Consider the following 25268-nt stretch of genomic DNA (forward strand, 5'->3'; position numbering starts at 1 on the left):
AAGAAAGATACTACTAATCTGTCTCTTTATTCTCTTCTATTGTAGGTCCTGTTCATCTTTTCTTTACATCTCAGAAACCATCATGGTAATGTCCTTTACTTTCCCAATCTTCTATTTAATATTATTGAATTAGAGTAAATGTTTATTATTGTTTTAGTTATAACTATATTGTTATAGTATTTAGTTTAGGTAGCTAAATTTATTATCGTTTTAAGAGTAGACAGTATGGCTTTGTGGTTTGAGAATTGGTCTTGGAGCCCGAAAGACCACCTGGCTTGTGTGACCCTATCAACCTCTCATCCCTGGGCAGTTTCACTGAGACTCTTAAATTGCAGAGAAGGTGCCAACTTTCATTGACAGAGGGAGTTTCCTCATCCAGGGAGTTCCCTGTATTTATTAAATCCCAAGCTCTGCCCATCTCTTTACTAATCTTAGATTTAAAGCAAGAAGGGGTCTTAATAATAATTTCATCTCACTCCCTCATTTTAAAGAGAAAGAAACTGGAGACATTAGCTACCCTACCTGGGCTCCCATGGAGCTGGAATTTAAACACATGTCTTCTGACTATCCATGTAGAGCTCATTCTTCTATAAGCTGTGAATTGTTTAAAAAGAGGATGAACGGAACTTTAAACTAGTTTAATACAATCTCTTTTTTGGATTCTTCTGACGTGGTGACCTCTCTCTACTCTCTTTTTTTCTTTTTTCTTTTTTTAAAAATTTCCTTCCTTACTTTGGTTGAGTGGAAGTACAGTTAGGGCCCTTAGGCAGTGATTTGGGTGGTTCCCCTGCTCCCCCAACACTCCCTTCCTTTTCCTTTTCTGTGTGTAAAAATGAGCCATCCCACAAACAACTGACTTTGGAACCAGAGTCAGTACAGCTCATTGTGGTCATGTGAGCTGATATTTTCCTCTCAGCTTCCTTTAATTTTTAGACAAGTTTCTCCTATTTCAATATAGTGGGTGGGGACTGACTTTTTTTCCATTGGAGGAAGGGTTTCTGTCTCATCCTCACTGGAGGGGAAGAAACAATTCCCGTTTGCTTCCAAGTTGTGTATTTTATATATTTTTTGGATTGCTTCATTTAGTAGAAACTGGTGAGACGAGTTCTGACTTTTTCTTTATCACCCTGAGGGTGATAACCAAGATTGACAACAGAATTTTAGAATTGTTTTAGAATATTGTTGAATTACTATTTAAAAATCTCACCCTGTTAGTGTCACATTTATATACGTGCTTATACATGTTATCTTCCTTCCTACATCCAGCCTTCTCATTTTACTGATGAGGAAATTGGGGGCTATCCAGGAGTAGTCACTTGCTCCAAGTTACATACATATTAAATGACTAAATAAGATTTGAACTCATTTCCTTTGATTTGGTAGCATTATGATAGAGAGTAGTGGATAGAAAGCTGTCCTTGAAGCCAAAAAAATTGAGGTCACAGTGTCTTGGTGAATCACATAACCTTTCAGTGTTCTAAGTACCTTTCTAAAACTATAAATTATTGAAAAAGGCTGATCTATATTGTAGAGGGAGTCTTTTTATCTGGGAGTTCTTTATGTCATTGAAATCTTAAGTCCAGTTGCCACTTCTGATTCTGGAGCTAATGCTTTTCCCAGTATAGCACATTCCCCATTAAAAAAAAAAAGTTCAAGTGCAGGAGGAAGGATTTTTAAAAATTTGTAAAATGGGATATGTAAGGGTTCCAGCTATATTCCATCTCATGAAAGTTCATTTTGATATGTTGTAATTTTAAAACAGAATTCATTTTGGTTAACTGAGGAAAAAAAAGGTTCAGTGTACATCAGTTTCATGATAATTCTTTGATGTTGTATGGCCAGATAAGAGATCCACACAAAAGTGTCCCACAGAGTATTCATAATGCTTTCATTATTCTTGTTTATGTAGTCCCACTTCAGATGCACACAAAAGGTGAATCAGTTATTCTATTACTGAGTGGAAACTTTGGGTTTTTCTTTGCTTTTTCCACGGAAGGATCTCTATGAAATTATCTTGGCAGAACTCCCTGAGGGAGATAGGCTACTTTTTCTGGAGATATCTACTGGGGTGGTAACATGCATGATAATTGGCTGACTGCTCATGAAGAATAACTCCCCGCTATGTAAAACCTTTCACATCTTATTTTTCATTGGATAGTTCAAAGAATTTTCAATCAATTGCCTTTAATTTTTGGTTCTTTATTCCCAACCTGGCAACTGATCCTGCATAACTTTAAAACAGGACAGATTGTCCAGTTTCATGGGAAATAGCTCTGAATATCTCAATACAATTATTGCCAAAAACATTTATTGATGCTTAGGATAGATTTCAGGGGTCCTCAAACTAGCTGAGGACGTTTATCCCCCTCACCCAGGGCTATGAAGTTTCTTTATTTAAAACCCACAAAACAAAGTTTTTGTTTTTACTATAGTCCGGCCCTCCAACAGTCTGAGGGACAGTGGCCCCCTATTTAAAAAATTTGAGGACCCCTGGATTAAGTTATGGGTAGATATTGGCAGAACAAAGATAAAATGAAATAATTCCTGTCCTCTAGGAGCTTTCCTGTTCTTGAAAAAGGATGGTAATAGTATTGTAATAACTGCTAGGCTTCAAGGAGCAATGACTTGACCTCAATTTCCTCATCTGCAAAATGAGGCTGTTAGATTTGGAAGAACCCTTAGGATTCATCAGAAAACTTGTGCTTTTCAGTCTCTTGCCTGAGGAGAGAGAACAGTATTAGAAATAGACTTGAACTGACCACACCTGGGAAGATCATCAGTGTGATGGATCTAACTGCTCTCCCAACTGCTCAAGGCAAAGAGAAGTAGAGCCCTCTTAGGAAGGTTTTTCTCATTCACCTTTAGACTCTGTCAAAGAGAATCTTCCATTACATTGTTTTTTCTAACTTCACAGTAGTTTCTGTAGCCACCTCATGTGATAATATTGTCTCTGCATCCCTCAGGGGCCTTTCCTACTGTAGGCCCATGGGAGCAACAGTGTTGCAGCAGCCTGCTGGTTTCTGTGACAGCCTCTTTGTTCATGTAACCTGATACCTGGGTTCTATAGCCATATATTCGCAAATGTACAGACGATATATATGCACATTCATACATGCTACATACACATAGTAAGTACATACACACATTTTTATATATATAGATATATATATTCCTACAACATATACACACTAGATACATATCTACATACTGTACACCCACACAAATATACTTTTGAGTTCATTTTTGTCTGACTCTTTATGACCCCATTTGAGATTTTCTTGGCGGGGATACTGGAGTGATTTGCTATTTTCTTTTATTCAATCTTACAGATGAGAAAACTGAGGCAAACAGGGTTAAGTGATTTGTCCTGGATCACACAGCTAGTAAGCATCTGAGATTAGATTTGAACTCAGGACCTCTTGACTCCAAGTCCAGTGCTCTATCCTCTGTACCACTCAGCTGTCTCCATATACAGATATGTAACACATATATGTATATATAGATATTCTTACACTGTATATAGTATCTATGAGCTATACAAGCACAATATCTATATAATTCCCATTATATATATGCTACATATATCCTCACACTGTATACCTACTATATATGAGCTATATAAGCACAATATCTATATCTATATAATTCTTATTACATATACTGTCTATATTTTCACCCTGTATGCATACTATATGTTATAAACACACAACTTAATTCATGCACATTCAATATATATATGTTATATATATTCACAGAAAATATTCACATGTATGCATATTACCTATATGCACACACTTAATGTACAGACACATATATACATCATACATTATATATATATATATATATATATATATATATATATATATATATATATACACACTTTTATAATGTACTTTGTTTTAAGAATTTCCAGAGTCCTTGTTTATTAATGCCAATAAGTAACTCAGCAATCAAAGCATATATTAAGCTTCTCAATGTTTTATTAGCTAAGTTAAAGAGAAAAGGATTACTACTTTGAGCTATTAAGTCTTGAGTTTTCTTTAAGTGATAAGGAGGAAGGGAGATATTGGGATTTTTTGCTTTAATCTGTCTGCAAAACAGGTTCTGCAAAAACTATCAAACAAGTGCCAAATATAAAAGAAAATAGAGGGATATCAATTGTTAACCATTTTGAGCTCTTAAAAAAATCCTCTTTTAACAATACTACATATATTCACACAGTATACATATACATGTACATAAACATGAATGATATATAAACATAATACACACATACATATACCCATATATAGATGATATAGATTTCCCATACACATGCATAACACAACAATACTATACACATGCATGTACATATGAAATATGTACACATATGTGCACACATGTAATATGTACCTATATCTTTCCTCATCTATAAAATGTGAGAGGTAGACGAAATACCTTTAAAGGTTGGTATTTTGGAAAAATCTATGATCTCATTACCAATCTATGGTTAAGGACTTGTATCATCCACCTTATTTATTTATTTATCTATTTGCTCATTCATTCATTCACTTATTTATTTATTTATTTATTACAAAAATTTGTTTGTACATTTATAGATTTATTTTTGGGTGTGAAGTAACTGGGGTTGTGACTTGCTAGGGTTACACAGCTAGTAAATATCAAGTCAGAAGCAGAGGTAGATTTGTCAATCACTTTAAAATTATGTTTAAATATTCCAATTGTTTTGCCTTATTAAGAATCTAAAATTAAAATATTTCCTATTGATGTTTAGAAAATATTTAAGTCACATGAACAAACATTGATCCAGTACCTACTCTATGTCAGACACTGTGGTAAGTATTGAGATGGAAAAAAAAAAGGACAAAATAACCTAAAAATCAAAACTCACCAACCAACCAAACAAACAAACAAAAAACCCAAACCCCACACTAGCCCCTCTTATTTCTCAAAGAGCTCGCAGTCTAATGGTGGGAAACATTATTTAAACAACTTGTTTATCCAAAATAAATTAGAGTTAATGAACAGAGTAGCCTCTGTTTAAGAAGAAGAAGAATGTGTAATTCAGAGATGTTCTTCCAATTTAGAAATTCTAGAATTCTAAGAATTCCATAAAAATGGTTAAATTAACAACTAAGTTTCTGTTGCTTAAATTGGTAAGTAGCTTTATATTTATGAAATGAATTTGTTCACATCATTTTTTGGCTCATGGTCCATAAAAAATGAATGAATCAACTATCCCATGTGCAAGTGTTGGCCATAAAATTTTTAAAAATTACTACTTCCCCCCTCCCAGTTTTATTACAGCTTTTTAAAAAATCACTGTCAATTCTGAATAATAATTCCCCATGGAATCTTTTCTTGGAAAGAAAGAAGCAGAATTGTGCAAAAGAAATCAGCATATTGACCATGTCCTAACATTGTATCTCATTTTTCCACAAAGAATAAGAAAGAGGGTTTCACTGTTACTCCTTCTGAATGAAGAGTGATCCTTGTATTGATACAAATTGTGTCTATAGTCTTTTCTTCAGAATTTAATTGCATTATGATGGAGACATACTTTAAAGGAAAGACAAAGATTGTAGCAGCACAGAATGTTGGGGAGTGTCTAGGTTGCAATATATATCTCAGTAAGGAGTACCCATATTAATAAGATATATATTAATTCTAATAACAAATAGAAATTAGATTTAAAAAATGAGGATTACTTAAAAAAAAGACAAAAAATTTAAAAAACCCAACATTTCACACTGTGCTTGTATATAGATATTTTTGCATTTTTCTGTTTCTGTTGATGTTATGTGTTATGTGTCACTTTTAAGGTTTTACTACCAATTCTTTTAAATATCAGTTCACTTTATAATTCTAAAACATAGACAAAATTAAGATTGGATGAAGGGAAAATGACAAGGGGATGATGGAGAAAGAGATTTTCCTTCATTAACTGAGAGTGAGGTATCCTTAATTCTAGTTTTGATTCTGACTAGTTAAGTAGGAGACCTTACCCAAGTCATTTATTAAGTCATCATACTTTTATTAATTGCTCTGGGAAATGAGGTCATTTTGGATTAGATGATCAATAAGGCACTTTTCTACTGTAAGATACTATGATTTGGATTCTTATATTTTCAAAATATCTTTTGATTTTAGATTTTTTTCATCTTTCTCTATTTCTAACATAGATATATGTATATATACAAATATATATTTTTTAAATGAAAAAATGATAAGACTCAGTAACATGCTACATGGATGAAATGACAGAAAGGGCAGCACAGAACATGACTCCAGTTCTCATATAAAGGATGTCTATGTTAGAAATAGAGAAAGATGAAAAAAATCTAAAATCAAAAGATATTTTGAAAATATAAGAATCCAAATCATAGTATCTTACAGTAGAAAAGTGCCTTATTGATCATCTAATCCAAAATGACCTCATTTCCCAGAGCAATTAATAAAAGTTTGATGACTTAATAAATGACTTGGGTAAGGTCTCCCACTTAACTAGTCAGAATCAAAACTAGAATTAAGGATACCTCACTCTCAGTTAATGAAGGAAAATCTCTTTCTCCATCATCCCCTTGTCATTTTCCCTTCATCCAATCTTAATTTTGTCTATGTTTTAGAATTATAAAGTGAACTGATATTTAAAAGAATTGGTAGTAAAACCTTAAAAGTGACACATAACACATAACATCAACAGAAACAGAAAAATGCAAAAATATCTATATACAAGCACAGTGTGAAATGTTGGGTTTTTTAAATTTTTTGTCTTTTTTTTAAGTAATCCTCATTTTTTAAATCTAATTTCTATTTGTTATTAGAATTAATATATATCTTATTAATATGGGTACTCCTTACTGAGATATATATTGCAACCTAGACACTCCCCAACATTCTGTGCTGCTACAATCTTTGTCTTTCCTTTAAAGTATGTCTCCATCATAATGCAATTAAATTCTGAAGAAAACACAATAGACACAATTTGTATCAATACAAGGATAACTCTTCATTCAGAAGGAGTAACAGTGAAACCCTCTTTCTTATTCTTTGTGGAAAAATGAGATACAATGTTAGGACATGGTCAATATGCTGATTTCTTTTGCACAATTCTGCTTCTTTCTTTCCAAGAAAAGATTCCATGGGGAATTATTATTCAGAATTGACAGTGATTTTTTAAAAAGCTGTAATAAAACTGGGAGGGGGGAAGTAGTAATTTTTAAAAATTTTATGGCCAACACTTGCACATGGGATAGTTGATTCATTCATTTTTTATGGACCATGAGCCAAAAAATGATGTGAACAAATTCATTTCATAAATATAAAGCTACTTACCAATTTAAGCAACAGAAACTTAGTTGTTAATCCTTTATATGAGAACTGGAGTCATGTTCTGTGCTGCCCTTTCTGTCATTTCATCCATGTAGCATGTTACTGAGTCTTATCATTTTTTCATTTAAAAAATATATATTTGTATATATACATATATATTTCTGTTGATATATTCAGGTAACATACATTTATTTCCTTTCCCTCTCACCCCTACTGGGGCAAAAAAAGATAAACATAGTTGAGTAAAGCAAATGTCCACATTGATTATGACCCAGATTTAGGTCTTGTTTGTCATCATTAGTTAGTCTCTTCTTTTATAGGAGATGACATCTTTCTTCCTCATTAATCCTTAGGAATCATGGTTGCCTACAATTTCTTCTTTTGACCTGGGATCATTTCTGCTTCTCCCTTACCACTCTAGTCCAAGCTTTCTCATCCGTTCATATTTGGATTATCATAGTAATTTACTAATGTGACTCTGAGCAAGTCATTTAATCTCTGTGGGCCTCAGTTTCCTGATTTATAAAGTGATGGGGTTGATGATAACCTTGGAGATCCTTTCTAGATTTCAGTTGTCTCATTACCTTTACTTCTCTCATCTTGAACTCCTTCTATGCCCTTCTGCCAGATTTCTCACCTCACTGTTCAGCTCAGTGGAGCTGCGCGGACCACTACATCAAGGTCAAATTCTTCTAGCCAATGTCCAAAGCCCTTTGTGGCAAAGGTCTACACTATTTAGCCAATTTAGCTTACTGTTTCTCCATAGCACTTTAACTGAATCAGGCTGGCTTATGGCTGCACTCCTACCCCCCTCTTCTCTACCCCCAGCCAAATCTGCTTCCCCATACAGACCTTACTTTTTGTCCATTCATTTTTTTCTCGCCTCTATCCTTCCCTCTGCCTGCTAAAAATTGAACCCGTCTTTTAGGGCCTAGATGAAGTTCCAGCATCTACCGAACACACTATCAACCTGGGACACTATAGCTGCTACCCTGGCTAACGTATTAACTGATTCTGTGATCCTTGACAACTTGACTAATTCTTAGTCTCAATTTTTTCATCTGCCAAGGGAAGAGAGAAAGAGTAAGTAATTTCTGAGGTCCTTAGGGTTAAGGATAGGGATTGAACTTGAGTTTTTAAATGGGTAATTGGAAACTCCCAGAAGAGAAACTCTCTCTACCAAAGCAGATAGGTATTTTCTTTGCAACTTTCAGTGCTAGAGTTACCTGAAACAGTTTTGATTAAGTGACTTTTTCCAGATAGTGTGTCAGAGGTGAAATTTGAACCCGTGTCTTTTTGACTATTAGACTGATTCTATACCACATCATGCAGCCCTACACATAATAGGTGCTTAGTTAATATTCATTGAATAGCAATTATGACATGTACCAAGGGACTTTTAAGATAAAGATACTTTGGTATCTTTAAGGTTAAGAGACATCTTCTTTTGACTAGAGGATGCTGTTGAGTGAATAAGAATTTGTGCTTATTTATCCTTATTTTTTTAGCCAATCACTGTGCTAAGTAAGCAGTGAAGATGCAAACAAAAAATTGAAATTGCCTTGCTCTCAAAGACATCATACTCCTAATTGGGGAAGAGAACATTTCAAGAAAGTTCATCTTTAGGAAAGATGGGAAACCTCTATGTAGCCGTCCCCAGGATCGGGCATTGCCCTGGGATGCTTGCATTGTAAGAGAAAGTCTGATGACTGTGATAAGAGCCTTCTTGGTATAGAGTTGGGAAGATGGTCAGATCCTGAAGACCTTAGGGGGCTTACATGTCACAAACATGCATTGTTTGTTCCCATCCCATCCTACCTTTGAGCAGATGAATGGCAAGAAAGAATGGGGGTGGGAGATAGGAGTGGTCCCCCTGATGATAGCAGTTTTTCCTTAAAAAAGCCAGCTCGCCTGAATAGATACTGGGACTGCTGGATTGAGGAATAGACCATGGGATATGACACTTTTTACTTTTGGATCTTTTGATATAATTAAAACAACTTTTAAGATAGCGGGCTTATTTTTTCACCTTTTATTTGTAAATTATTTGTAAATTCTTGCTTCCAAAGGTGAGCCTGCCTTGAGTATGTGGGGCTATTTATGCTTACGCTCAGTGGTTCCCAGGCTCCTTTGCATCCAAATTGTCCACTATCTCTTCCAATAAGCTTTTCCGCTAATTCACTACTGCTCCACCTAAAGCCAGACTTGTAGCTGAGCCAAGTTTTTTACTGGGAATTAAGCAGAGTTTGTAGCTAGAGTTCCTTCCTCACTGTCCATGAAAATCCAGCTATTTCTTTAGCTAGGGTGTTGTGCAGTCCTCTGGTGGGTGCAGAAGAAAGCTGTTGACTTGAGTTAGAAGACTGTGTTCAAATTCTGCTGGGTGATCATAGGAAAATCATTAGATGTCCTTTAAGTTTCAGATTCCTCATCTGTTCAATGAAAAGCTTTGGGGTAGAGGACTTCTAAGGTCCCTTCTTTCTCTGAGCCTCTGATCCTGTTCTTTTCCTTTACTAATTATTGAGCTTGGAAGAGAAAGGGTTGGCTTGGGATCCACAGAGACCTGATTATAAATTCTACTTGTATTCTTTGCTTTCTGCAAGACCTCAGAAATTTGGCTCCCATCCCTTGAATTTAGCTTCTTTTTTCACTTGTAAAATGAAATAATTGGATGACTTCCAAGATTCCTCTCTAAATCATATGAAACCTCAATTGTACGTCTCTCTGCATCATTTGTATATATCTTCCTTATACCTTTGGAGAGCTTCTTAACCTGGGTCTTATGCATTTGGAGCTTTTCATATTTTGATAACAGGATTTCAACATTATATATATATAGTACATTTATGTATTTTATTTTATGCATATGACAACATGATAATGGGAAACGGTTCATTGACTCTCCTAGATTGCCTAAAGGTCCACAACACAAAAAAGTATAAGAACCAAAACTTAAAACTTTATGTTTTCATGATGCTTCCTTCATGATGGTCCTCTGAGGTAAGCAGATCAATGAAGTCCTATTATATAGGTGAAGAACCTATACAGAGAAGGCAAATAGCTAGTAAGCATCTTGAGATGGATTTTGAACCTTTGGTTCCTGACTATAAATCCAGTGATGTCTCCATGTTTCCCACCTTCTCTGTCTATGCTATGTGTCTTTAAAGTAAAGAAACAGACCCCAATATCTACAATTCAAGGTAATGTCTGTTAAACTTTCACTACTTTATTACAAGCCTCCTGAGATCAAAGATTGCTGTTTGTACAGCTCTGTACCTCACAAGAAGTTTGAGCATAATATCTGAAACGTAGTAAGTAACTGAAAAAAATGTATGTTCGATGAAAGAAGGAATGAATTTTTAATGTCTAATTGAACTGGTTTTGCTATTTCTTCCTTTGCTTTCAGGATATCAGTTTCAAAGGGAAAAAAAATTCTGTACTGTGTTGTAAGCACATATCTACCAGAAATAATTTTTTATTAATTTATTGTTCCAAATTCAAGCATTGTTTTGCTTTAGGAAGTAATGTCCAAACTCACAGTCTTACTATACTTTTTTTTTTTTTGAAAGGCAATTTGGGGTTCAGTAACTTGCCCAGAGTCACATGGCTAATAAATGTTAAATGTCTGAGGCTGGGTTTGAACTCACTTCTTCCTAATTCCTTTAATGGTACCACCTAGCTGCCTCTCTTATACTTTTGGACATCTCTCTATGCAAATGAGTTCTTTAAAAAAATTAAATTTCCTTATGTGTTTCTTACCCGCATCTCCCACTTCATTTCTCTCTTTCTTCCACTTCCCTCTTCAGGGAGAAAGAAAAATGACAACTTTGTAACAACTATATTGGCCATATTTAAAAACCATATAAGTCATTTTGAAGTCCCAACTGATCGGGTTTTTGAAAGAGGAATATTTTATGATCGGTAATTGAGAGAGGTCAGTAGTTCAGTATTTCAGTAGTTCAGTTAACCATTTAGTTTTATCAAACAGAATAATAGTTACTTTCAGCCTATTTTCATTAAAAACATGTTAATCCTTCTTTGACCACTTGCTTCAAGGAATAACTGACCAAAGATGACCCAAAGATATTTCCATAATGGGAAGCAATTAAAAGAATTTCTTCCTCTTTTAGGTGGATCATTAACCAAATTAGAGTTAATTTGGCAGAGGCAACTCCATGCAGGATCCCTTTTTCTATCACTGGTCTCTTTCTATTTGCATCAAGGGAGAAGTTCTTTAGGGAGTGATTTTGATTGAGGAAAACTATTTAGTTTCAGAATCAATAGTTAATAAAAGACTGGTTTCTATTTCAGATTAGTCAGTCTTCAGGCTAGGATACTTTCAAACTGCTTCTGAACATTTCAAAATGGGACGTGGGATGTGGTGTGTTGGGCCAAATTGTTATCTGATCATCTCCCTTCCATACAGACTTGTGTAACCTTCTGTTCAATTGGAGGTGGTCATTATCATGGGGTCATTATCATGGGCTCCTCTCTCATTCAGCTTATTGTCCCCTAATTGCCAAATGTAGATGACACCAGTTTTTCCTAAGCCTGATTTAGTCAGGGCAAAGGGCATTAGTTTCTTTTAGAGACACCATTGGCTCAGCCCAGATCCCAGAATCCTTTAATAATGGAAGGAGAGAAATTGCCACAGGTGAATTGTTCCTGAGGACTAATCTAGTTGAAATAACTAGAGTTTGAAGGATATGAAAGTAAAATAAGATTGCAAAAGTAAACTGGAAACAGATGATAGAGGATGAGGCTAAGGAGTGGACTTTTTGATTTCAGTGGCAGTAGAGCCCAAAGAATGGTATTGAATTGGGAGAGTAGAATGATTGACCTGTGCCTTATTTAGGAAGATTATTTGTAATAATATGTGTTCCATCAGGGAATGGAGAGGGAGAGATTGGTAATATGGAGGTCCAGTAGTAATCTGGGTGAAAAGTGAGGGTAAGAATAGGTATGATGGAAATGTGGGTAGGGAGAGGGGGCAGATGTGAGATATTGTGGAAGTGGACTCAAAGAGAATAGGCAATTGATTGGGTATAGGAAGGTATGGGAGAGTCAGAGCTAACCCTGAACTTTTCTACCTGGATGATTAGGAGGTTGGGAGTGTTTTTAAGTAAAAATAGATGGGCAGCTAGGTGGCGCAGTAGGTAGAGCACCAAGCCTAAAGTCAGGAGGACCTGAGTTCAAATGTGGCCTTTAATACTTCCTAGCTGTGTGACCCTGGGAGAGTCACTTAACTCCAATTGCCCCAGCCAAAGAAAAAAAGGGAGTGCAGGAAATATGAGAGAAGCATTTGGAGGCAAATTTGATACCTTATTTGTATATTGATTTTGAAAAGCTGATGGATTATAGAGGATGTCATGCATTTGTTAACTGAAATTAAATCATTTCTGTGGAAATGATGCAATCTTCAGGTGCTTTGCAAATAAAAATTACATACATGATTTGCTTCCCATTATGGGATAGCAATGAAGCCTCATATTAAAGGGGACACTGAAACTCAAAAACAGAGTTTTTCTTAACCAGATTTTCTATGCATAGAATGAACTAGGTTTTAAAGATGTCAAGTGAAAAGAATCACAGATAATATTATTATTAGACAGAAAGGCTTAAGACAAGATATACACAATTATAAACCCGAATGCCCACTTATTATTCTCTATAAAATCTTTGAGAGCCAATGTGACATGGAAGATAGCTGGTCTCTTCTCTCCCCTTTTCTCCTTTCCCCCTTTCCTTTCTTTTTCTTTTTCTCCTTTCTTTTCTGTTTCCCTTCCCCTTTTCTCTTCACTCCTACATTCTTCCCTCCCCTTATTCTTATCCTTTCCTTCTTATCCTATCTCCTTCCCTTCTTCTTTCCCTTGATGTTTCTTCTCATCTTTTCCCCTTTCCTTCTTTTCCCTTTGCTCTTTTGATGCCAGTGAAGTTATATATCCAGTCCCTATCCCAAAAAATCTTTATGAAAATGGTCCCTGTCTGCCAGTTCTGAGAGCCTCCTTAATGAAATTTGAGAAGGAAATAAGCCAATTTTGTAATAGGCACTTTTCTATAGCAAGTTTCAGTTCCACCCTCACATTAAAAAGCTCTAGTGAGTGTAGTTATAAGACCTTGCAAAGATTGGTGGTGGTGGATTAAAGAAAAGTCATTTGGCTCAGTAGAATATTCATTCTTACAAGCTTTTTTTCCAGAGAGGTTGCTCACATGAGTATACTAAGGTTATGCAAGATTCAATGGCTCACATGAGTATACGAAGGTCATGCAAGATTCAATGTCAGACCTAACCATAGAAAAAGGAATTCACCTAGTTGCCGACTTCAAGGAAGGTGTAAACCAGGGAGGTACAAACTCCAAACAGTTCTTCACTAGTAGCATTGACATTGCCTAAGGTCAAGTTCTCTAAGGTTCTCTGCCTCAGCCTTCTCATCTATAAAATGGGAATAAGAATACTCGTAGTCCTCATTGGATTATGAGGATCACATGAAGTTGTGTTTATTTATAAAGCTTGTAAATGTCAGAGTTTTATGTAAATGCCAGCTCTTCTCATTCATGCTTGTAAGAGACTTTTAATTGATACCCTAATGAATGAAAGCTATTGTTTTAAGTACTGTAATAACTGCTGCTATTTACATGGCCTTAAAGAGTACCTGGAAGGTCCAGGATGTGCCAATTGACACAATACATTTTGTTTTGGCCACTAGGCAAATAATATAGAGTAGTATATTAGTAGGATGAAAATTTTCATTTCAAAGTAAAATTATAATATTTTTGCATAAATTGATGCTACTAGTCCTTCTAATATTAAAATTTGCAAAGCCAATAAGTAAGTTTTCTTTTAAGCCACACAGAAACCCTTTGTGTATTATTTTCATTTTGCAGATGAGGAAACAGAGATACAATGACTTGTTCATGTTCATACCACTAGCATCCTAGACAGGTTTTGAACCAGGTTTCTCTGATTCCAAATGGAGGGCTCTAGTCATATTGATTTGTTAGTTACTATTCTAGAGCAGAGTCTGGAAAGAGGGAAATAAAGGAAAAGGTATATTTGGCTGGGGCAGAGAAGAGAGGAGGAGGAAGCTTCTGAGTTAGGGAGATGGTCCAAGCTAAGACTGAATACAGATAAAGGAATCTGGAGCAAGTAAGACAATGTGAGGACTCTTGACCCCAGGCCATATCTATTTGTCTGATTTCTTAGAAGAGAGAATTACAAGTTTTACCTCACAAATATGTATTTAGATTCAAAAGAAAACAAGACTCTGCTTGATACCTGTTCACTGCTAATAAAGGAAATCAATACATTTGAGAGTTTGTTGATACCTTGGTGTGGAAAGACTGGTGTCACTGACCTAGAACAACTGTGGTCTACTACCTTAGGTTCACTGACCTAGAGCTGAAAGAGATCTCACAGATCCTCTGCTCCAACTCCTTTGTTTTACAGATAGGGAAACGGAGGCCCAGTGAGTCAAGTGACTTGTTCAAAGACACTCACTTAGGCAGGCAGTTTAATTCAGGTTCTCTGCGTCCAGAGTCAGTGTGCTTTTCATAGTACCATGCTGCCTTATTGGGACTTCTTGAGCAACTGACATTTCATCCTTGGCCAATTTAGCAATTGGTGTGAGAGAGAAGGGACCAGAGAGTGTGCTGATGTCTGCCAGGCTTCACTACAGAATGCTGATGAAATTACTAAAAGCATATATAATTTCATTTTCTGTTTTCTTTTTTTTCTATATCTGCCTGGAGTTACCTTATTCTTGATGGTAGCAAGATGCAACTTCAGTGGGTTTTCTAGAACATTAATGATGGTTTAAAATATTTCATACTACGTCACGGTTAGCCACTCTTAGAATAATGAGTTTTTAATGTGGTCCTTTCCCCTTGTGAGGACTATGCATGTCGAATGCTGGTCCTGTAGTCAAGGCCAGCTTTCAAATTCTGTCACTTACTGGCTCATCAGGTTGCCAAACCTCTGCCTCACTTTCCTCATCTATAATGTCTACTTACCAGCATTGTTGTGAAGATAAAGTGAGATATATGTAAGACTTTTGGAAAATTTTTAAATGGTATGTAAATAATAGCTGTCTTTGTTATCGTTATTATTAATAGGATTGGGATCAAGGATTCTGGGAGCCTAGACAAACAACAAAAGAAAAAAAGCAAAATGAGAAGTCAGGAGAACTTGAGTTCAAATCCAGATAATATTTCTGTGACTTTGGACAAGTCATTTAACCTTGTTTACCTCAGTTTCCTCATATGTAAAATGAGCCTAGAGAAAGAAATAGAAAACCACCCAGTATCTTTGCCAAGAAAACTCCAAAAGAAGTTACAAAGAATTGGACACTACTTAAGTGACATGAGCTGAACACTGGGCTCAAAGGCTGGGGAAGATACAAAATGTAGATAAGAAATAGTTTCTGTCCTCCATGAAATTATTGCACCTCACAGGGATGGCTGTAGTGCTACATAGTAAGTATTAGAGGTTTGCAAAACAAAATTGAATCATGTGCTGACTTGAGTATTAAGGCCTTACCTGCTCCCAGATGCTTTTTTTCTAAAAAATAAAAAAAGCAACCATTTGGAATGCTCAGTGACCTTTCCCTGCTCTCTCCCATGCTAGAGAATTCCATTTGGGGATTCCAGTGATGAATCTATGCTTTCTACTTCGTGGTGGATTGAGAAAACAAGATCAGGACTAGATATGGGATTTCATTGTTATAGGGCATTCCTAGAGGAAGACACTAGTGTGGGTGACACCTTCTTTGAAGTTCTAGCCTTTGAGAGTTGACTAAATAGATTTGGGATGGAAAATATCATCTGTATCCAGAGAGAGAACTATAGAGTCTGAATATGGATCAAAGCATAGTATTTTCACTTTTTTGGGGTGGGGTTATTTTTTTTTCTTCCTCATGGTTTTTCCCCCTTTTAGTCTCATTTTCTTGCATAATACGACAAATATAGAAATATTTAAAAGAATTGCACATAAATAATCTATGTCACAGTGCTTGCTGCCTTGGGATGGGGGGAGTAAGAGAGAGGGAGAGAAATTTGGAGCATAATCTTGGGAGGTAGGTGCTTTTTTAAAATCCTGTTTTATAGATGAAATGAAGCAAAGTTCGTGATTTGCTTGAGTCACATAGCTAGGAAGTATTTAAGGTTGAATTTGAATTCAGCTCTTCAGAATTCAAGTGTAGCATTCTATATAGTACGCTATTATGTAATTACCACAAAACTTTAGAATGTAAAAAGGACCTTAGAAGCCTTCTAGTCCAACCTATGGTTGCCTATAGAGCCTATAGTCCAACCTATAGCTCAACAAACCCACCCTCACCTGCATCTCAAAAACTTGTGATTATAGGATTTCCAAAGGCCAGCAAAACCAACTCTCTGCTTCTAGAAAGCTTTCATTTACATTGTTCTAGGGGAAAAAGGGGAAAGGATGCATTCAGAGTCTTTATCTAAATCTGAGATTAAGTGCACACTGAGGTTGTAGGGCTAGTGGGTAAACTGAGCCAGAATTTGAAACCCAGTCTTCCTGACTCTAAACTCCAATGCCTCACTACTCCGTGTTGTCTCTTGAAAGCTATTGCTATAGGCTAGAAGTTCTGCTTCTATTAGACTGTGAGCTCCTTGCGGTTAGGGACTGTTTTTCACATTTTTTTTTTTTTTTTTTGTATCCAATTAGCACTTCCGTAGGGTTTGTAATAGGTACCTAATAGACTATAATAGCTTATAGACTTGACTAAATTGTAAAGGCTTTGTGGAGCTGAAGGATAACTTCAATAAATCTAGAGGGATTCATTCTTAGTTTGACCTCAAGATGGTTAATTTTTTATGGCCGAAGGAACTCTTATTTAAAGCCTATGTCCAGAAATGCTTCCTCTTAACAAGAGGAAGATTGTATACAACCACTCAGATAGTCAGGCAACAAATGTTTATTAAGAACTACTATACAAGTATATAGATTTTCCAGTTATAAGCAAAGCAAAAATAATCCTCCTAGAACTGACAGCAGAGTTAGAAAAATCCTAGAGTAGACATTTATTAACTACCTGTTAGATATACCTTGCCTTCTTGGAATATAACAATTAATACTGAATATATAACATCTTCTGTTCTTTCTCATTTGTCCCCTTCTCTCTACTCTTACATCTCTGCCCTTATTAAGGCCCATATAATCTCATGTTTGGACTGTTGCAATGACCTTTTCACTGGAGAAGGAAATGGCAAATCATTCCAATAGCTTTGCTAAGAAAATCCCAAATGGGATCATGGAATAGTACCATCAATGACCCCTTAATTTATCATTCTGTTTCTAGCACCTCTCTTTTCAAATCTATCCTCTGCTAGATTGATTTATAAAGCACACATCTGCCCATGTTATTCCCTTAATCAGAATCTTTAGTGGCTCTTTATTGTTTCTAGGCTAAAATAGAAAATCATCAGTCTGGTTTTTAAAAAGCTCTCTAATGCCTTTAAGCTTTTCAATTTTGTTTCATATTATTCCCCTTTTCACAGTCTCTGTTCTAGTTAAGTTGTCTTGTGCTTGACTTTCCTCTCCTAGAATATCTTACTTTTTGTTTTTGTAGCACAGAATCCTTGGCTACCGTCTGAGTCCTGTTAAGGACCTGCCTATCCTTAAGGTCTTTCCTATTCTTCCCTCTTGAGATTGTTTTATTTTTATAAAGTATATCTCTAATTAAAATGGTCATATAGTATATTTATAATAATTATAAAATATGCATGTAATTAGTTATACAGAACATAATTATGATAAAATATATTTATAATTATTCTATAGCATATAATTATGATAGAATGTTTATAATTATAATAATTTGTAATTACAATAACCATTAGGAATAATAACTAGCAAGTATATAATACTTTGAGGTTTGCAAAGTGCTTCAGAAATTGTATACCATATTATTCTTACAATAACACTAGGATGATGAGCTCCATTTTATAGATGAAGAAACTAAGGTAGACAGGTTGATGGACTTGTAATGGATCACACAGTTGGATGTATCAGATAAGATTCAAACTTGAGTCTTTCTGACTCCAGGCCTAGGACTTTATAACCTACTCCACCCTATTTCTTTCCAACTACTTTGCATTAACTTATCTCTCTATGTGAGAACAATGGGACATCCTGCAGGATAGGGATGATTTAGTTTTTGTATGAGGGAGCTTTGTTGTTGGTTGGTCACTTTCCAGTTGCACCCCATTCTTCATGATTCCATTTGGGATTTTCTTTGCAAAGATACTAGAGTCATTTGTTATTTCCTTCTCCAGCTTATAGATTTTATAGATGAGAAAACTGAGGCAAACAGGGTTACATAACTTGCCTAGGGTCATGCAGATAGTGAATGTCCAAGGCTGGATTTGAAGTCTGGAAGATGAGACTTCTGATTCCAAACCCAGGGCTCTGTTCACCAGGCTACCTGGCCGTCTGCACACAGTGTAGTGAAGGCTTAACAAATGTTTGTTGAATTGAATTGGAAATGTGATACTTTAAAAGAAATATTTTAGATTCAATAGGCAAAGCTGTACAATAAATGCTTATGGAATAGTATTGTATAATCCTGTGCAATCCAGTAGTTCTCTGAGCTCTGGTTTCTTGCTTTGCAAAATGGGGATACTATCCTTTTGTTTTTCTTGTCTATCTTTTTCTTAAATATTTCCCTCTTCCCCCCAACCCCTCACTCTTCAGTGAACTTTATCCCTAACACACACCCTTTGCTTTGTACTTTGGGTGAATAGATTAGAGAAAACTGACCTGAACTTTTGTCCAAGACAAATGGCTTTCCACTTCGTTTAGAAAGGTCATTGATTATGAAAATAAAGTCCCTAGGAGTTTGAGAAGGAAATCGTCTCCTTTCCAGTAATTCCTGGTATAGTTTGCCAGCTGGGATTGCTTTAATCTAAGTGGAACTGACCAGCCTGCCTAAGGCTGCCCCATTAATGGGGGGTATGATATCATCAATATATGCTTTCTTTTTCCACTGTGAATTTGTGGTTTTAAAAATTCTGATTTCTACTGTGTACTTTTGTAGAAGAACTTTCTTCCCTTCCAGAAAAGCATAGGACTGAGGTGAATTTTTTTTCCAAGGTGATAATTAAAGGATGAATTGTGTATCTCTGCAAAAGTTTTTTTTTTCCCCAAGGAAGCAAATAGAACTCTTTAGAAAATATTAATGCTGAAGGAAAAGAGAGTTATTGAGTATTAGCTGAATTAAATTCAACAACTACATACTGGAAGCCATATTTGGAGTAGGCACTTGCCATAAAAGATAAAAATTAGACAGTCTTTGCCCTCAAGGAATTAAATCTTATAGGATCTTCGAAGTTATTTCTGGAGAGAGAGGGTGCTAATAACCAGGGATGGTGAAATAATTCTTAGAGGAGTTGGCGTCCAAGCTTTAGGTCAGGTGAGAAAGGTGCACATTTTAGACAGAGAGGACCATTTGTACTTGGTTAGTGGAGGGGGTAATTGTGTACAGAAAACTTTAACAAGTTACTTTAACTAGAATATAGGGTAAGTGAGAAGACAATAAGATGAAATAAGATTAGAAAGGTAGGAAAGAGTACACATTATGAATGATTTTAAATGCTCAGCTTTTGGGTTGTCCTAGAGACTGTAGGGAGTCATTGAAAAGTTTTGAATTTGGGGGTAAAAAGTAGAGATAACCAAGAAGAATGGAATGAATATAAATGAAATAAAATTTAAATCTCAGAAGAAGCTGTTTTGAATTGAGAAAAATTGAGTTTCTTGAAAAAATTAGAGAACTGCTTTTTGCTGGAAAGAAAAGGACTTTGCAGGAGAATCACCCCTATAGAGTTCTTCCACCCTCTGACTCATATTTGTGAGTCACATCTGGTCTCCAGATGTTACTATGGCCCTGAGTTGAGTTTGAATGTGACTCTGCTAACATAGCTTGTAAGGAAAATATTTCTTCAGCTCTTGAAAGTAAGCATGCTAGTTATAATTTCCTTGTTTCTCTTTGGCTGTGGGGTATTTAGAGCACGCCCCACTCTGATTTGGCTAGAGTAGAGAGTCCCTTTGGAGGGTAACTTATGGTGCTGACTCACTGGCCGGGTGATTTTCAGTTTGTTTCATGGAGTTTGGTTTCTATGGTGTCTTCAGAGTTGATAGGAAGTTGTCCTATGAAGCAGAGAAAACTTGGTAGGTGGAGAGATGATTCATTTTCACTCTCCTTCTGAAGGAATCCCTCTTAAAGACTTCCTCATTTATTAGTTTCTTAAGCATTTTTTCTACCTGTTTTCTCAGCACAGTGTCTAGCTTATTTTAAGAATTTATTAAATTAATATATTGATAAATTATCTATTTGATAGTCTTATTGATGAATCAAATATGAGCTTATCAGAGAATAGTCATATATATATTAGATTCTATTTCTGAGTTCTTTGCTTTCCTTGTTTAATTTCTCTGTTCTTTTTTTCTGGAACCATATAGCTTTTAATCATTCTTGCTTTGGAATATATTTTTCTAGTTTTTTACAATTTTATTTTTCAAGTATCAAGTATTTTAAAAAAAATCAGTTTCTCCTATTTTTTATCTTCTCCCCAGTTGATGATCCCTCTCCTTCTTCCCCCCAAAAAGCAACCCAAAATTTCAAACCCTCCAAATAAATCTTCAATACATGTTCAGATAGTAGGACAAAATACATTTCCCCATTAACTGTTTGCAGATTTATGCCTCTTTCTGCATTTGAAGGTCATCACTTCTCTGTTGAGAAATGAATTATATATTTCATCTTTATTCTTTTGGAATCATAAATTCTCACTGTGTTAGATCAGAGTCTTTTCCAACATATATATTTTTTTTTTTTGTAGAGTCATTTTGATAGCTATAGCATCAATTAAGCATTTATTATGTACCAGGCTGGAGATATAATCAAATAATACAATTCCTACCCTCAAGAAGCTTATTGCATTCTGGTCAGAAAAAACACATAGAATAGAAAGGGGACCTAGGAAATTGGGGGAAGGACACCATCTGTGTAGGAAGGTAGGTAGAATGTCTTGGCATGTGTATGGCAAAGTTCAAAAAGCTATGATCTTAATCTCTCCATACCCCAGTTCTTTTATTTATGAAACTGGGATGAGTAAACTAGATGACCTAAGGTTCCTTCTAGTTCTAAAGTAATATCCTATAATCCTATGACTTACTCTAGGAGGAACTGAACGACATTATTGTTGATACATTTATTCTAAATGAAATCACATGACCTAAGCAATTACAGCAAAATGGACAAATGGTCATGGGATCTTGTTGGAGAGACAAAGATGGGCCAAGCTTATTTCACTGTCCCTGCAAGAATATCAGGACACATGTTGACATGGGCTACTGAGCCATTTTGTAACAAAGAACTTATGCTCAGCATTTCCAGAAAGACCATCATGAAGATAATTACATACAGCCTGTATACTACCATCTGTTGCAAAAAATAAATAAATAAATAAACCCTTACTGTATTATTTCTTGATCTCAATGAAGAGGTAGGAAGAAGAGGAAAAAATTATGAACACAGACTAGAATACTCTGAATTTTATACGTATCTGGGCATAGAGGAAAATGGCAGGAGGTATGTTGGAAAATAAGGCTCAGAATCAAGAAACAAAAGCTGTTAATCTACACAAAAGCCTCACACGTAAAAATCATGAATACTTTATTCAGCAGGAGAGTTGAGAGATGCTGGAGAGAGCACAGATTGTATTGAATCACAAAATATGAAACAGAATCAGTATAGACACAAAGTAACACACCTGTTTACTCTTGTGGTAGTTAGATAGCTAGAGTGGCAAAGTGGAACACTTCACTTGGAAACAGAAAGACTCATCTTCATAAATTCAGATCTGGCCTCTGACACTTACTAGTTGTGTGTCATTTAATCCTGTTTGCCTCAGTTTCTCATCTGTAAAATGAATTAGAGAAGAAAATGGTCAATAATTTCAGCATCTTTACCAAGAAAAACCCAAATGAAGTCACAAAGAGGGGGACACAACTGCCCAACAAAAACATGTCTTTAGAAGCAACACCAGTTTAATGCGGCATTGCAAAACCCTAAAACACTTTGTAAATATATGTTTTTGAGGACCTGATGTGTGTGTTTTAGATTATATTGGGTCAGCTAAGCATTGCCAAAGGAAATAGGAAATTGATTTTAAAAAAGTAAACAGGAATATGTCCATTTTTACAATAGTGGAGTCATGGTAGAAGCTTATTTAGAAGTGAAAGTAATGATTCTTTGTTGCTGGTTTTCTTTTGCCTCAAGTATAATATGTTGACCAAAACCAAATAGGAAGAGTTTCAGTCAGTGGAAGAAAAGACAGATTTGGGACATGACCACAAGGATAATTCATCATATCAAAGAAGATATCTCTGTCTTCCAAACCGCAAACTGAGCTCTGCTAGTGAATGGGATGCCCAAGAGTGAAGACTTGATCTAGAGTACTTGAACAATCCAGAAATGGTCTTGCACCTGTGAGCCTAATGCATTTAGGCATTGCAACCTATCCACCTACCCATCCATCCTGACTAACCTGGCTTAAAGTAATGGGAGGTAGACATCCCTTTACCTCCTGGTGGAATTCATGTTAAGCCACAGAGCCCACAGAAATTTCTTCTATAAAAATATGATACAAGAATAAACTCCTTTGTTTAGCTTTTACAGCTCTTTATGATATATCCCCAACCCATTTTTTCAGTTTATATACTTCCTTCCTCTCATTCATTCTGTAATTCTTCATGAAGGCAGTTCTTCATTCCCCTCAACTGCTAGTGCTCCCACCCCAACTCCTTTTTATTTATTTACTTTATATTTATTTTGCAGATACTGATATGTGACTTATTTTTCTTATTACAATGTAGGTTCATTTTGAGTAGAGCTTTTTTAAAATCCTAATTTGTAGTTTCGTTTCTGAGCTATAAATGTTCACACTAAAAAAAATAATAATTGGCTTTCAGAAGTTTTAGCGCATCTCTGGGTTAGAGAGAGGGATAGGGATAGAACCTGTGATTTCATTAGGATAGGGAACACCAAAATAAGGAAACTCCCTCTCTCAGTGCAAATAGGCATCTTTTGTGTAATTTATAGCTTTAGATATTTACCTTTAACCCCATGTTCTAGGTTTGCTTACTTTATTATTATTTTTGCAAGGCAAGTTGGGCTTAAGTGACTTGCTCAGGTTACTTAGTTAGTAAGTGTTAAATATCTGAGGCTGGATTTTTACTCATATCCTCCTGACTCTAGGGTCAGTGCTCTATTCACTGTGCCAGCTAGCTGACTTATTTTCTTTATAAAAAATTATTTTATTTTCAGTTTATGAAACAAAATAAGCATTTCCATTACACAGTACAATAGAAAGATGATTGTACATGAAACTACAAATCTGCCATTACAACTTGTTCTTCCCTCCAAATAAACAACAAAGTTATCATGTAAATTTCTTTTCTTCTCCCCCTTGCCCTAGAAATGGCTACCATTAGACACAAATAGGTGTATATGTGTGTATGTATGTATGTGTGTATATATATATGTATATATATACACACACACATATATGTATGTATATATGTGACTCTCTCTTTCTCTCTGTCTTTATACCCATCTATATGTACTCGTAGATATACCCATATATCTACATACAAACATACATTTATATAAAATTATTCTATACTTCTGTCAGTTCTTTCTGTACATGTAGATTAGCTTCTTTCTTTATATGTCCTTTGTTTTTAATTTGGGTATTTATAATAGTCAAAATGACTGAGTCACTCAAAATTATTCTTAAAATATTGCTATTCCTACATGCGATATTCTCTTAGTTGTGCTCATTTTGCTCTCTGTTATTTCATGCAAATCTTTCCATGTATTTCTTATAGCACAGTAGTATTCCATCACAATCTTATACCAAAACTTGTTCAGATATTACCCAATTGATGGGGATCCCTGCAATTTCTACTTCTTTGCCACCACAAAGAGAGCTGTTACAAACATCCTATTCACATGCAGAGTTATAATTACTATTTGTGAATTTCCTTTTGTTTAATTTTTACTCACTATTTTTTTTCTCAACCTCTGTTACTGATCTGGAAGACAGACTAAGGAGAGATAATAAAGCCTATATGTTTTATAGTTAAAACATGAATATAGATCTTGTTGCTTTTGAGGTTGCCTCTGTCTATTATGTTATGTCTGGTACATAGCAGATTAATAAATGCTTGCTGTTTCATGATGCTGTTTGTATAAATTCCATCAGGAATCTATATAGATAGTCCATCCTTTTTGTCTCCTTAGGCAACCAGAGGCACAGTTACTGCCTTCCCTGGCTTTGATGACCGGGCTGATGCTGAAATCCTTCGGAAAGCAATGAAGGGACTTGGTAAGAAAAACTTCAGCATTTTTACAATTTTCCTTACACAATAGTGTTCTTGGCGATGATGTTTTAGAAAAGATGGTTTTTATCACTGAAACATTTTGACTTCACAGAGAGGTTAGTTTAAAAAAAAACTTTCCTCCTGCCTTTCCTCTAATTAAGCTACCTTAAGCACCATGGTATGGTAGAAAAATCCTTAACTCAGGTGTCAAAGGACCCAAGTTCCAACCCTAGGTTTATCATTTAGGCCTATGTGATCTTTGAAAAATTAATTAATATTCCTGGGTCTCTCTTTCCTCACCTATGAAATGAGGAAGTAGGATTAGTTAACTCTCAAGTCCCTTCTAGTCCTGGCCCTCCAAATCCTTTCAATCAGCCATGACAGGAACATAGGATATTACTAAGCTTTGAAGGCTTCCCAGCATTCTCAAACCTGCCAGAGCTTGCCAGCCACTGGTTTAGAAAACCCAGACTATGACTACAGTCACACTCTGTGATGGGACACCATGGGATCCAAATCCCCCAAAAAAGTA

General features: G+C 35.5%; 1 protein-coding gene across 2 annotated transcripts in view; it reads left to right on the top strand.

The window, feature by feature from the left end:
• The window catches only part of ANXA5 (annexin A5), an 87461-nt gene that overhangs the window by 35369 nt on the left and 26824 nt on the right, over positions 1–25268 (top strand). For both annotated transcript variants that reach the window (XM_051966395.1, XM_051966393.1), the window contains exons 2-3: positions 46–85; positions 24657–24741. In XM_051966395.1, coding sequence (XP_051822355.1) covers positions 83–85; positions 24657–24741 — 88 coding nt within the window. In that variant the 5' untranslated portion in view covers positions 46–82. The remainder of the gene's footprint in view (positions 1–45; positions 86–24656; positions 24742–25268) is intronic.

Source organism: Antechinus flavipes, chromosome 6, assembly GCF_016432865.1.
Source record: "Antechinus flavipes isolate AdamAnt ecotype Samford, QLD, Australia chromosome 6, AdamAnt_v2, whole genome shotgun sequence".
In the NCBI taxonomy this organism is placed as follows: Eukaryota; Metazoa; Chordata; class Mammalia; order Dasyuromorphia; family Dasyuridae; genus Antechinus; species Antechinus flavipes.